Consider the following 14,240-nt stretch of genomic DNA (forward strand, 5'->3'; position numbering starts at 1 on the left):
AGCGAGGCTTCGTTTGTCATCGATGACATCACTGGCCCAAAACGATACAAACCTCGATACAGGCTTCACAAAAAGCTTTGGGGATTACTCGACACACGCTCCGAAGCCTCGGCGCAATACGTAACATCACTATGGAAAACATCATGAACATCTGTGACTACTTTAATCTGTAATTGAAAATATATTTAACATCTTAATTAAGGATATAACAATTTAAAACTATGGACAGGTGATTATTAATCATTACTTTAGTTGCGCAAAATCTTTAGCAAAGCTTTTTTCTGGATTTTTGTTTGTTTTGTACAAAATTCAGCTTTCATTTTTCCGATTTCAAATCACTGGCTGGGCTGGATTTTCCCCACATGCCGTTTATAAGCGCACTACTTCTACTGTGGTAGTAGTTCAAACTACAAGCCTTACCTCTGGTAAAAGTGACACAAACTCACCTCTAGCCTCTTTAGTTAGGGAGGATACACAACACACAATACCACGGGGTATCTTTCTTTGGTATTGGTGCAGCAGTCATTCCGAGACACTGCGTGTGAAACCATCTTCCACAAGTTTCACACTGAATCTACATGGGGATAAATACAACAAAGATATTAAGAAAATGTAAAGTGTAAGACACTTGTAAAGCAGGCATATTCATTTATATTTTAAAGAGATTATACTTTTTTTATATATATAAATACTTGTTGTTATTCAGGTTTATCTGTACTGTGCTAAAACTTGAACAAATTATAAGAAAAACAAAAAGAAACCTGTAGGACAGTTTGGAAAAAACTTCAGGTCCTCACCAACTACAAAACAAAGCCTCCCCCCACACCTGAAAATGACCATCAGCTTCCGGACAAACTGAACGCCTTCTACAGCAGGTTTGATCATTCTCCAGTTGCTCCACTATCACCCCCATCTCCCCCCCTCCCCCACCATTCCTCGTCAAAGAGGCAGAGGTGAGATGCACGTTCAGGAGGCTGAAGAGAAACAAGGCGGCAGGCCCAGACAACATCAGCCCTGCGGCACTCCATCACTGTGCTGCAGAATTGGCCCCTGTTTTCACCAACATCTTCAACTCCTCCCTCTGCCAGTGTTCAGTTCCTCACTGTTTTAAGGAATCCACTATCATCCCTGTACCCAAGTCTAATAAAATATCCTGCCTCAATGACTACAGATCCATAGCCCTCACATCTGTGGCGATAAAATCATTTGAGCGCATCATTCTCAGGCATCTAAAAACCAGCACGTCCCCCCTCATGGATCCATATCAATTTGCTTACAGAACCAACAGATCCGTTGATGACGCTGTCAACCTGGCAATCCATCACACTCTACAACACCTGGAATCCCCCAACACCTACGCCCGCATCTTGTTCCTGGACTTCAGCTCCACTTTCAACACTATCAACCCGGAAAAACTCTTCAATAAATTAATGGACATGAACACTGACCCCTGCATCTGTCACTGGATCCACAGCTTCCTCTGGAACAGACAACAACGGGTCAAAATAAATAACTCCACATCTCTCCCTCTGCACCTCAGTACAGGAGCTCCACAAGGCTGCGTCCTATCCCCCTGGTTATTCTCACTCTACACAAACCAACTCACATCTCAGCACCCCACAGTCAACATATATAAATACGCAGATGACACAACAATAACAGGACTCATCTCAAATAATAATGAAACACAATACCTCACTCAGATCCATCAAGCAGTCACATGGTGCTCAGAAAACAAGCTCCTACTTAACACAGCAAAAACCCAACAAATAATCATCGACTTCAGGCGAAAGCCACAGCCCAAATCACCTCTATCTATCTCTGGCAAACTCATTTCCACCACAGAATCACTCAAATGTCTTGGCACTCACATAAGCAATAACCTCAAATGGAAGACCAACACAGACCACATCTACAAAAAAGCCAACCAAAGGTTATTCTTTCTGCGGCAGCTCAAGAAATACAGAGTGAGGAAACATCTCCTAATCCAGTTCTACACAGCCATCATCCAAAGTATCCTCACACTATCCATCACCGTCTGGTACAGCAGTTCAGACAACCTCTCCCGGAATAAACTTCAACGAATCATCAATAAAGCATCAAAAATCACCGGCAGTCCCCTTCCATCACTCGAATCACTTCACCACCAACGAACTGTCACAAGGGCAAAGAAAATCATTTCTGACCCCTCCCACCCAGCTCACCATGTCTTCCAACTTCTGCCCTCAGGGAGGCGCTACAGGTCACTGTCCGCCAAAACCGCTCGCTTAAAAAACAGCTTCTTCCCCTCTGCAATACGGACACTAAATGGACTCTAAATAACCCCAATGAACAATAATAATCCACCACACCTTGAATTTTAAATTATGATATGTCTTTGCCCTGTGCTGTGTGTTGTACTTTTTATTGTCTGTTTATTGTATGTTGAACTGTATGGAACAAGCTGTAATACTCTGCACTGAACACGAATTCCACCAGCCTGGCTGTGTGGTCATTAAAGATTCTAATCTAATCTAATCTAATGCATAAAAATATACAAAATGTCATTACTTTTATGTTATTCCTGAAATATAACTCCTGGGCCCAGGAGTTCAAAACTTTTAATCTCAATCAGATCCGATCAGATTTTGAAATCCCATGTTTTGTGATCCAGGATCAGACAAGTCGGTCACATTTTGTCCCTGGAGTTCAAAGCAATTCAGGATAGGATCAGCCTGATCCAGATTACGACTTTTCAAGATGACGAGATCCTGAATATCAGTGCTTTAATCCTACCGATCGCCATCTAGTGGACATGAAAAATAATACAAGGAAGACAAGAGACCACATTGCAGAGACTTCTATTGTCCGCACTTACTTTTGAAAGGTGATGACAGATGATGGACTTTTTTTTTGTTGAAGATATTTTTTCTTTAATCTAAATAACATTTGTGATTGACAATCTTTGTTGTGATACCTTTATGAGCATAAACATTTATGTCATCAACATTTGGTTGAAAACAATATAGGCCACCACAAATGTGAGCAAAAAATGGAAAAAATTAAATGTATTTCCCACGAAGGCTAAAAATGGTGTATTATTTCAGTTAACAAAGGTTGCCATCTAATTTTTAAATTGAAACATATTTTAAAATAAATGGTACAGTACATGTTGCTCTTGTAATGCACTGGAAATCCACCCTCTGGTGGGATCAGGATAATCCAGTTTTTTGGGATCAAATTGATCCCAATCCTGTGTTGTCGGTTTGAACTACCCGTTTTGAAGATTTGATCCAGATTAAAGCTTGGATTGGATTTCCTGATCTGATCGGATATCAAAGTGATCCTAATCCTGTTTTTTGGTTTTGAACTCCCCAAAATCCAAATCTGATCAGATCATATAGAGATTAAAAGTTTTGAACTCTTGGGCCCTGGAGTTTCAAAACAATTCATCATGGAGCCTCACCCAAACAGCATCAACAGCAGTTGTGGGCAGGTCCTCATTTCCCCAGAAGGAACAGAAGTCATCCTTTGAAACTGAAAAAATAGCAGGTTCAATTTACAGGAAGCCGTCCATATATTCATTTCATATGTTTGGCTAACACCTGATCCTTTGAGAGTGTCTTCTGCCATGTCTCTTCGTAGATGTTGAAGACATTGTTTTGATGACTTGATGTGAAACGTCTGTGGAATTTTCGGAAATTCCTTCACTCTCATCTCGACCATCTGGACAGATGGTAAAATAACATGACGTTATGACGTGTGTTTGAATTTCCCTTTAAAATAAAAAGCTTTATTATTAATGAACACAACATGTTGCATTGAATCACCTGCATGACAAAGGCTCCACAACTGGTGGCATCTTTCTGGAAGGTGTGGGTTATCTTTCCAGGCTGCCATTTGATGTTAACCCAGTCCTCTTTTCCCAGTCTGTTCCGGCGGATTTTGAACTACTCTCGATAGAACAATAGGAACATTTTTTTTATTGGCGCTTACTCTTTGCCTTTACCAAATGTGCGTTTAACCAATGTATTTCCTGTACTATATATTACCCACATTTGTAACCAGCCTTTCTGGAGTCCTCAACTTCATTTGACCCTTGCAGAGGATCAACCACATACATGTGGCTTGAAAGGGCATGGAGGTACTGTTTTAAAAAGTAGCATACGGTATAATTAAACCCAACCTTTTTCAATACGTCAGCAGCAACAATAATGTATCAGCGTTTCTTCAACAATGAAAACCACTGTTAACTAATAGATTCACATTATTAAAATCACTTCAACTGTTAAAAAAGCTATTAAAACTAATACTAAAATAATAACTACCCATTTTAAATGAGTATAATTAAGACTTAAAAGTATTGAAATAATTAAAGATGTCAGATCAGATGAAAGAAAGTTTGGGATCAGAAGACTCAAATCTTTAGTGGAGCAGTAGCGACCACCAATGAGAAATGGTTGAATGAGTACTTATTTTGGACTACATGTTATATTGTTTCCCTATGATATAGATGAATAACATGAAGATATTAAAACTAAAAGAAGCATTTTCAAATCAATCCTGAGGCAAAGATGCATTTACAAAATGGGCCTGCATGTGCAAACCCTGAGCAAAACATACATGCTGTAAAAGCAGCTACAGTATGACTACACGAGTAGCTGTATACTCACCACAAACCTCCAGTGCACATGTCTTATATTCACAAATGCAATGGCTCCATCATAAAGATCACATGTGACCTAAAACAATTAGGGAATATGTAAACATAAGTGTTATTTTCTATAATATACAGGTGCAAAACAATAATTTCATTTACACAGAATTCATTTTGAATTGTTCTCAATAGGAACAAGAACAAAAGGGAAGCTTATATTCTAAATGTATTGGTTAAAAACAACACACATGGCTCCAAAAACGACATACATGATTATAGTAACGCTGGAAGGTGCCTGTAGACACAGTTCAGTCTCCTTTCTCAAGCCTACAAAACTAAAGGGATGAATAATCAGTTTCACTCACCTTTTGTAGCTCTTGCCTGGCCATCTGCTCTCGGGTGCCGTGTAGGATTACAGGAGGTATAGACGGCCAGCATTATCCTTCAGGTTGAGGATGCCTCTAATGTAACATTCGATTACCTTTTGGATAAATTGTAGGGGAAATAATCGTACAAAATGCCAGCTAATATAGAGGCCAAAGTCGGTTTTAATCACATCATTGTCAGATCATTTTAGAATGGATCAATTATGCTAAAACGGGTCTATCTAAAGTCACACTCCAGATGGACTGGCCTAACAATTTACTTGGATATCATTTTGTGGAGCACAAATTACATACTTTTTGTCAACAATTGAATCATTATCATATGGCTTATGTGAGATGAGCAGTCCGTTACAGCATAAGTTTTATTAAATACTTGCCTATGATGAGTTCCTCAGGTCTCAAACTCTGAATGCTCTGTGCCTCAGGGTGAAATGATGCTTCTCTTCAGCATGTCTTACAACAGCCACAACAACTTCAGTTGGTTTGCACGTCCAAAGGGCATCAACCCAAAATGAAATGAACAGTGGTATCATAATAACTTCGTACATCATTTGCCATTAATTCAATTTTAAATACTTTGAATGCACATTATTTCCTTACATTTAATTTTTTTAGATTTTCTACGTTTTCTATGAAAGAAAGATTGCCTCATGCTAAAACGTTTTTAATGCTTTCTTAACGTTGTTTTTATAGCTCGAAGAATTGCTTACTTTGTTACTCTTTCTAAAGCATACATTTTAATATAGCAAAACAATAGCTCTGTTGCAGGCTTGGACCCTTTACTTGTGGGGTCATTGCTGCTGTTCTTCACATCTGCTCTGAATATCTTCGCCAGTGTTCAGAGTTAACTTTGCTCTTTTTGGAACTGGAAGAATGTCTGGAGTGGTGTAATATTTGGAGCTGGCAGTGCGAGGCTTTGCTCCATCTCTCTTTGCCCAACCTTCCTTTGATTGACTGATGTCTTTTGGTAGCAATGTTGTAACTGCTCAGATAAGTAATGTGCCATTATGTGTTCTCTGTACCTCCCCTGTAGAGAGCCATACATTTGTCTGATGAATATCGCTGGCCTTAGTCGTCTCTGCTTTTTTAGAATAGAATGTTTGACTATTCCAAACCATCTCTCCACATGGCAGTTTGTGTCCCTTGTTTTACTTTGGCCAAATGTGTCTTCCTCTGTGTCAGTTGCATATCTTTTCAAATTCCCCAACAGCAGCCCACTCCAAAAGGGAAAAATCCCTAGATAGTTGTCAAAAAGGACATCAACAATGCCATGGCAAAAGTATGGATTTGATTGAAGATGATGCCATGTTTATTGAAGATTTTACATTATAAATATTCCCCAAAATTATTCAAAACCATATTCTTCCAAACTCTCTGCTGTAGTATGACCACCAGAAGACTATTGATGTGTGTAGTGAGTTTGGTAGTAATATACTGTATAATAGTGAAGTGATTGAATATTATTCTCTTTTTTCGGAGTTGCACTTTGCAGACGGTCCCTGAGCACTCGTTTCTTCTCCGGCTGCAGATCGAGACCAATGTAATGTGTCCAGCTCCGAGGACGGCACGTATTGGCTTTAAAAAAAAAATCAAAATGTGATTGTAGTTCGTTTTCAACTTTACCACGGTACTTAGGAGACGTACTTTGTGTCTGAACAACGTTTTGTTCATGAGTTATTGATCCGTGAAATCTGAATCTGCCAATATCATTCCAACTTTACTCAAGTGCTATTGAGCATCGTAGTTGGCAACAATAAAAGTATAAGAGCAATAAACTGTGCTAGAATGTGAAATTACGTATCCGCAACGAGCCATCAGGTTGTTCTGGTGGACCTGACGCACATCCCCCGCTGTCTCACGGAGAGATACCGCTGGATGATTGTTTTGTTTTATTTATGTTATGGTTTCTTATTTTATTTTTCGTTATTTTGTTTTATTAGAGATGGAATTACATGATAATACACACTCTTGTACAGTAGGAGGCGGTATGCAACTAAAAGCTGTTTGAGATCCGCCATTAAAAAAGAGAAGAAGAAGAAGTTAAATTCCCAGCTCTTTCTAACCCGGGTCCACGTGGCGTCTCGTCGCTACGGTTCTCTCTCTCTGTGTTCCCGATAACGTGTGTGTGAGCTCCAGCACTACTCATCCATCATCTGTGTGTCTGGATAAACCTCTGAATGGACGCTGTGCTCTTTTTTCTGGAGCGTTTACCTCGGACTATAGGAGCTAGCTTAGCATGCTAGCTGGAAACACGTTAGCAACACTAGTCAGATTGAGAGTTTGATGGAGAGAGAAACGGTGTGTTTAACGGAGTCTGCAGGAAAAGGTGATCTAGTAAACATGAGTAAAGTCCAAATGCTGCTGTCGTTGAAGAAGCAGCGACTCACTGCTGCTGCTGAAGAAGAGATATTTGCTCTGTTTGAAAAAACGATAGCAGAGCTCGAGGAGGAGCTGTCTCTTTCCAAAGAGGAGAACAAGAGACTCCAGAAACTACTGGACGCTGTTTTACAGCCTCAGCTTCGGATACACAGAGCAGGTCTGTTCCCTTTACTCTTCATTAACACTTTAAACTCTTCAGTAACATTTTATTATCACATTAATAACAGTTTAGACTCTTTATCAGCACTTGCTGCAGGTAGTAGATCCTGAAGTAAAAGTACAAACACCACACTGTGAAAATACTCCATTACAAGTTAAAGTACTGCATGCATATCTTATTTAAGTACAAGTATGTAAGTATTATTCGACAAATGTACTTTATTATAATAATAATTATAATATCCTCCTGGGACCCAGCCCATTGAAAATGTCCACTATAGTCTGTTAATGTAGTCAGGGAAAATGGTTTGTGAGCCCAGTGTGCTCCGATTGGTCGGGACCAGTCGGGACGTTGTGAATCACGCTGAGCTCCGTGGAGGTGTGATTTCCTTGTTTAGCGATACACAGCCAAACTCATCCTGAGCACACACAAAGTCACAGCCGAAGTAAAAACAATAAGTGTGGCTTGATATTGAGTAAGAAAAAGGTTGATAATCCAAGGAAGTCCGTGGATTAGTCAATTTGGACCAATCAGCGGGGGCTTAACGTAACAGCTCCGCGGATGTAACGTAACGGCTCCACGGATTGGTCCATTTCGTTCCGGGTACGGATGACATCATGATGTCCCCGGAAGAATCAAATGGACAATGACGTATCTCCAACGAGGCGTTTTGGGGAGGTATTTTCTGTGTTAGAGTTTTACTCGCTACAGGGTGTACTTTGAGGGTTTGACTCTGCAGACCGTTTACATGCAGAAAAACCTTCATAACACACAAGGGGACGGGTAATAACCGGAAAAGCATGACATGGGACCTTTAAGATGCCCTGAGACACAGTGTCGTGAAAAAAAAGGAGTCCCCGCTTTGGGGCTTAACAGGTTAAGAACAGAGCTTGAAGGGCCACATATTCAAAAGAAGCAAAGTTCCCATAAGATGTCTTCCTGCATTGAATGGAATCATTGAACAAAATAGCAACTCCACCCCCTTTCTTATGCATTCTTTCCTGACTCATAAAACTAAAGTTGGGAGGGGTTGATTCGGTAAGAACAGCTGCACTGTTATTTTATTCAATCCAAGTTTCCGTTAAAAACATAAAATCAAGATTGTGCTCAGTGATAAAATCATTGATTAAAAATGTTTTTCCTGGCAAAGACCTGCCATTTAATAAAGCTAGTTTACGTTTGTTAAATACACTATCAGTCAGGTTTTTTGTAACAAGCTGTGGCTGACATGGAATCACTGCTAAATTAGATAAACTCACACAAATGATAGAGCGCTTCCTGTTTCTAAGCTGATTCACCGCTCTCAATCTATTTCCTATCAACACAGATATCGGCAAAGCTACTGGCAGACGGGGCCCCGGCATGTCCTGGAAAGAGTTGAGAGTGCCATACGCCCTTGAGCCTGGACCCAGCACATATCAGTTAGAGTTTGCTGCGTTTTGTACACACACATCCTTATCAGGCTTCGGAGACCGCAGAGGCTGTCTTGAAGGGGGGGAGGTGGTTGACGTAGGCACGGTGATGAAGACGGGGGAGATGGTGCGCTTCTCTGTTTCGATGATTGCGCTGGGCGTCGTTGAGGGGCGGGGGTAAAGGACATGCTGCCAACCCTGTGTGTCGCCTTCATGTGGTCATCAAACACCAGGAGGAAGGGTGAATGGAGAGAAGAGAGAGCTGGGGGATGAAGGAAGAGTATCCTCAAAGGTGATAGGGGGGGGTGAAGGGCGGTGGAGACTCCTCCATTTGTCTCATAGGTTTCCCATAATCAAGATATTCAAACAGGCGGGTGCAGTGATACTTCTTCAAGGTTTTCTGCGCGATGTGTTGTCTTTCTCCTGTTTTGTATCCTCTTGTTGCTTGTCCTTGGCAGAGGGAACAGATTGATGACGCAGGCAGTTGAATATGTTAGAGATAAACAATTTCACTCCTGACTTGTTCAGACAAACTCCATCTGCCTTAAAAAGATGTCTGCAGTCCCAGAAAAAGTTACAATTGTCAATAAAATGGACAGAATGGTCAGTACAGGCAGTTGAAAGCCACGTGTTCTGTTCAAACAATCTGCTAAATTTCTCCACTCCTCTTTTGACTGGTGGTAGAGGGCCACTGATGAACACCTCCGCATGTAGAGTAGTGCTGGGGGGAAACGATTATTTCGAAAACGATTAATCGGGCGATTATTTGATCGATTAGTCGACTAATCTAACGATTATTTTTCTGTTGTTCAATTCATAAAAAACGTAATTTTTTTTTCACGATACTGTGTCGCAGGGGATCTTAATATTTAAGAACCTATTAATGTGTTATACCAGATTAACGGAAATAATCTCAGCTAACTGACGATACAAACCATGTTTACCAAAACAAAACACAAGTCTCATAAGAAGCATCTAAATGACCCATGAGAGAAAAATGCTAACGGACATTGGCACAGAACTCAAGATAAAAGTACCCTTATTACTCATCGTAGCTGCACATACAAGATATCCGATTAAAGCTGAGACTCCACAGATTATGTAGGTATATAGTATCATCACTGAGTGATCCGGACTCGCGACAGGGGAAGCAAATACAGTCATCACAACACGTACCTTTTCAGAGCTTCTAGGGAGATCGTCTCACCACCGTAGCTGTCAATCTGATCAAAAGACGTGTTCAATGGCATTAAAATGAGAAAAAACGTGGCTGAATCGGTTAATCCATAGGTTTTTAACGTCTATGTATAAAAAAATGATTGAATTTATAATCCATAATTCCATTTTTATGTAAAAATCGGAGAGCAAATGCTAGCTGCTAATGGTAGCCACCACAGCTAGCTGCCGCTGTAAATGTTCCAACATAGCCGTTGTGCTTGTGTGATATGCCAACTCCATTTGGCAAAGACTGCAAATGAAAATATCTTTGTGTTTTGGACTAACTTTAAAATATTCCCATGCTTTTGAAGACCTAGGGCGAGATGGTTTCGTTTGAGGGCTTGGTGCGCAATCCTGTGAGGAGGAGGTGGTAGCCGTTTCAGTCTCCATTGTGTTTGAAGTGCGATTGCGAACTGCTTGTTGCTTTTGGTGACCCACGTGTGTGTAGCGACGCGTCGACGCGGAAATATGTCATCGACGATATTTTGAAGGCGACGCGTCGCTACAGCACTAATGTAGAGAGCCGACAGTTTCCAACAAACATTTAAAGTCTTCTTCAGTTTTCAGAAAAATAGGAAAATCAGCATTAAAAAGTAAGCAGAGGCAAGAGCAAGCAGAAAAGTGTCTGCACTGTAAGAAAGCAGGAAGCATCTTTGGTAGCCATGCTGGTTAAGGGTGCATTGTATTCTGAATAAATCTCCAACAGTGAGACCAGCAAAGCCCCACCCTCACACCTCCTCCTCCATGCTTCACGGTGGGAGCCACTCATGCAGAAACCATCCGCTCACCTTCTCTGCGTCTCACAAAGACATGGAGGTTGGTACCAAAAATCTCTAAATTGGATCGATCAGACCAAAGTACAGATTTCCACTGTCTAATGTCCAATCGTTGAGTTTCTTGGCCCAAACAATCCTCTTCTTCTTGTTGTTCATCCTCGGTAGTGGATCTTTGAAGCAATTGGACCATGAAGGCCTGATTCACGCAGTCTCCTCTGAACAGTGGATGTTAAGATTGTCTGCTCCTTGAGCTCTGTGATCGTTTGTCTTTGAGTTGAGTTGTTCTTGCCATAATATGGATTACAACAGTAGTCAAATAGGGCTCTCCACTGTGCACTAATCCTACCTCTGCACAACACAACTGATGGTCTCAAACACATTAAGAAGGCAAGTAATTCCACAAATGGACTCTTGACAAGGCTCACGTGTTAATTGAAAACCATTCCAGGTGTCTACCTCATGAAGCTGACTGAGAGAAGCCAAGAGTGAGCAAAGCTGTCATCAAGGCAAAAGGGGTCTACTTTGAAGAATCTAAAATAAAAATCATATTCTTGATTTTTTTTTTAGCACTTTTTTGTTAACTAGATAATTCCATATGTTTTCTTTTATAGTTTTGATGTCTTCAGTATTAATCTACAAAGTATAAACAAAAATTATTCAATGAGAAGGTGTGTCCAAACTTTTGACTGGTACGGTATATAAAAAACACACATTTTAATATTTAGCAGGTTCCCTCATCTATAATCATTTATACAAGAGCACCTTTGAACATGTACAGCAGTAAAATGCAACATACAAAATAATCAAGAAACATCATAAATTAAACACTGACAGGGAACATTTTACTGCACCATCATTACTATGACATAAGAAGGTGCTGTAAAATGTTCTGATGATACTTGCATACTTTTACTTAAATAAGGTTTGAATGCAGGATTTTAATTTGTAACAGAATATTTCCATTCTATAGGCGTAGTCTATCTGTGAACGATCCCAAATACAATGTATTGTTTACATTGCAGCTAGTGCTATGCCAGAAGAAGAAAAAAACCTTTTCATTTCTAACTGGCAGTGGAAAGGGGCTGTGCTACAGAAGGTGAATTGAGACAAAACAAATACACAATAGGTGGGACTAAGAAAGATAATATGAAAGTATAAAAACAAAGGCATTAATTAGGGCTGCAAAATGTTTCATATTTTAATGGTGATTTGATTTTTAAATGCTAACACTTAACAGTTTTTTCTGACTGTGTGTTTCCTGTTTCCTGCAGACGTCCAGCTGCTGGTGGTGGTTAAAGAAGAGCTTCTCCCTGACCAGCAGGAGTGGAGCACCAGTCTGGACCAGGAGGACCCAGAGTCCCCCCTATACATTAAGCAGGAACAGGAGGAACTCAGGATCAGTCAGGAGGGAGAGCAGCTTCAGAAGCTCGAGGAGGCTGATATCACCAAGTCCACTTTCACTCCTGACCTTGTGAAGAGTGAAGATGATAAAGAGAAACCTCAGTCCTCACAGCCTCACCAAAGACAAACTGAACACATGAAAACAGAAGCTGATGGAGATGACTGTCGAGGACCAGAACCAGCCAGGAACTCGGATCCAGAGAGCAGTTTACAACCAAAGACTGAGGACAACACTGGAGGCTCTTCTGAACCTGACACTGGAGACTCTTCTGAACCTGACACTGAAGACAGTGCTGATTGGAAGGAGACCAGAGAACCTGCGTCAGGCTCAAACTCACTGAAAAATAGACAAGAATCGGTCAGTGATTCACAACGTAGTGCTGTAAAGAAACCATTTGGCTGCTCTGTGTGTAAGAAAATGTTTACATATAGAAGCAATGTTCATCAACACATGACAGTCCACACAGGAGAGAAACCACACAGCTGCTCAGTCTGTAAGAAAGCTTTTTCACAGAATATACATTTAAAGGAACACATGAGAATCCACACAGGAGAGAAACCACACAACTGCTCAGTTTGTCAGATAGCTTTTTCACGGAGTGGAAGTTTAAAGGCACACATGAGAATCCACACAGGAGAGAAACCACACAGCTGCTCAGTCTGTAAGAAAGCTTTTTCAAATAATAGAAATTTAAAGGAACACATGAGAATCCACACTGGTGAGAAACCATTCAGTTGCTCAGTCTGTGAGATAGCTTTTTCAAGGAGTGGAAGTTTAAAGGAACACATGAGAATCCACACAGGAGAGAAACCACACCGCTGCTCAGTCTGTAAGAAAACTTTTCCAAAGAATAGTGATTTAATGAGACACATGAGAATCCACACAGATGAGAAACAATTCAGCTGCTCAGTCTGTAAGAAAGCATTTTCTAATGATAGAAATGTAAAGGCACACATGAGAATCCACACAGGTGAGAAACCATTCAGCTGCTCAGTCTGTGAGATAGCTTTTTCACGGAGTGGAAGTTTAAAGGCACACATGAGAATCCACACAGGAGAGAAACCACACAGATGCTCAGTCTGTAAGAAAGCTTTTTCAAATAATAGAAATGTAAAGGAACACATGAGAGTCCACACAGGAGAGGAAATATACAGCTGCAATGTTTGTGACAAAAGATTTAAATGGCGTAGTCATTTCAAAAGACACAAGTGTGTTGGTCGTCAGTCCTCACAGCTTAATGAAATTCAGACTGAGGATAAGGGCGAGGCAGAGCCTCCAATCAAGAGCTCAGCTGAACACATGGAAACAGAAGCTGATGGAGAGGAAAATGAATAACTCGTATCACAGTTCACACATACCATACCTATATAAATATAGTTTTTTTTTTTTCTCAAAATACCAAACAGATCCTGCATTTTAGCCATGCCTCAGTTCGCTCTATTTGCTCTTTCCAACTCTGTCTTTGCAGGAGCTGATTCTGAGATGTAGCTTTAATGCAAATTAGCTGCAGCTGACCACACCCCCCTGCAGGAGAGGGGAGCATGCTTTGAGATCAGCTTCTGGGCTGTCAGAAGAGGGGGAGAAAAAGAGATCTCCATGTTTTATTCTTATATGATTATATAAAGTCATTATTAATTTGTTTTTAAAGCTCAATAAATAATAAAGAAGACCTTTGACCGGCACTTTTCTAATTTTGTCTTGAAGATTTAAACTTTAACGGACATGTTGACCGGCGGAAAAAAATCTAACTGAAACTCTGCCGCACGGTCCACTCGTTCCTTGGAAGAGGCGGAGAGGTGGGTGTTTGTCATCTTCTGGTGGACTACCGGAGAGAATTACAGTGCTTGCCTCGACGGGGAGGGATTGCATTG

At 40.6% G+C, this 14,240-nt stretch overlaps 1 protein-coding gene across 1 annotated transcript in view; it reads left to right on the top strand.

Annotated features, from left to right (window-relative positions):
- The window catches only part of LOC139434469 (uncharacterized), a 36,786-nt gene extending 22,777 nt beyond the window's left edge, over nucleotides 1-14,009 (top strand). Inside the window, exons 3-5 of the mRNA XM_071204307.1 lie at nucleotides 893-1,499; nucleotides 7,501-7,558; nucleotides 12,239-14,009. Of these exons, the coding sequence (XP_071060408.1) occupies nucleotides 893-1,499; nucleotides 7,501-7,558; nucleotides 12,239-13,704 (2,131 nt within the window). The 3' untranslated portion in view covers nucleotides 13,705-14,009. The remainder of the gene's footprint in view (nucleotides 1-892; nucleotides 1,500-7,500; nucleotides 7,559-12,238) is intronic.
- The last annotated feature ends 231 nt before the right edge of the window (nucleotides 14,010-14,240 follow it).

This window comes from Pseudochaenichthys georgianus, chromosome 9, assembly GCF_902827115.2.
Source record: "Pseudochaenichthys georgianus chromosome 9, fPseGeo1.2, whole genome shotgun sequence".
In the NCBI taxonomy this organism is placed as follows: Eukaryota; Metazoa; Chordata; class Actinopteri; order Perciformes; family Channichthyidae; genus Pseudochaenichthys; species Pseudochaenichthys georgianus.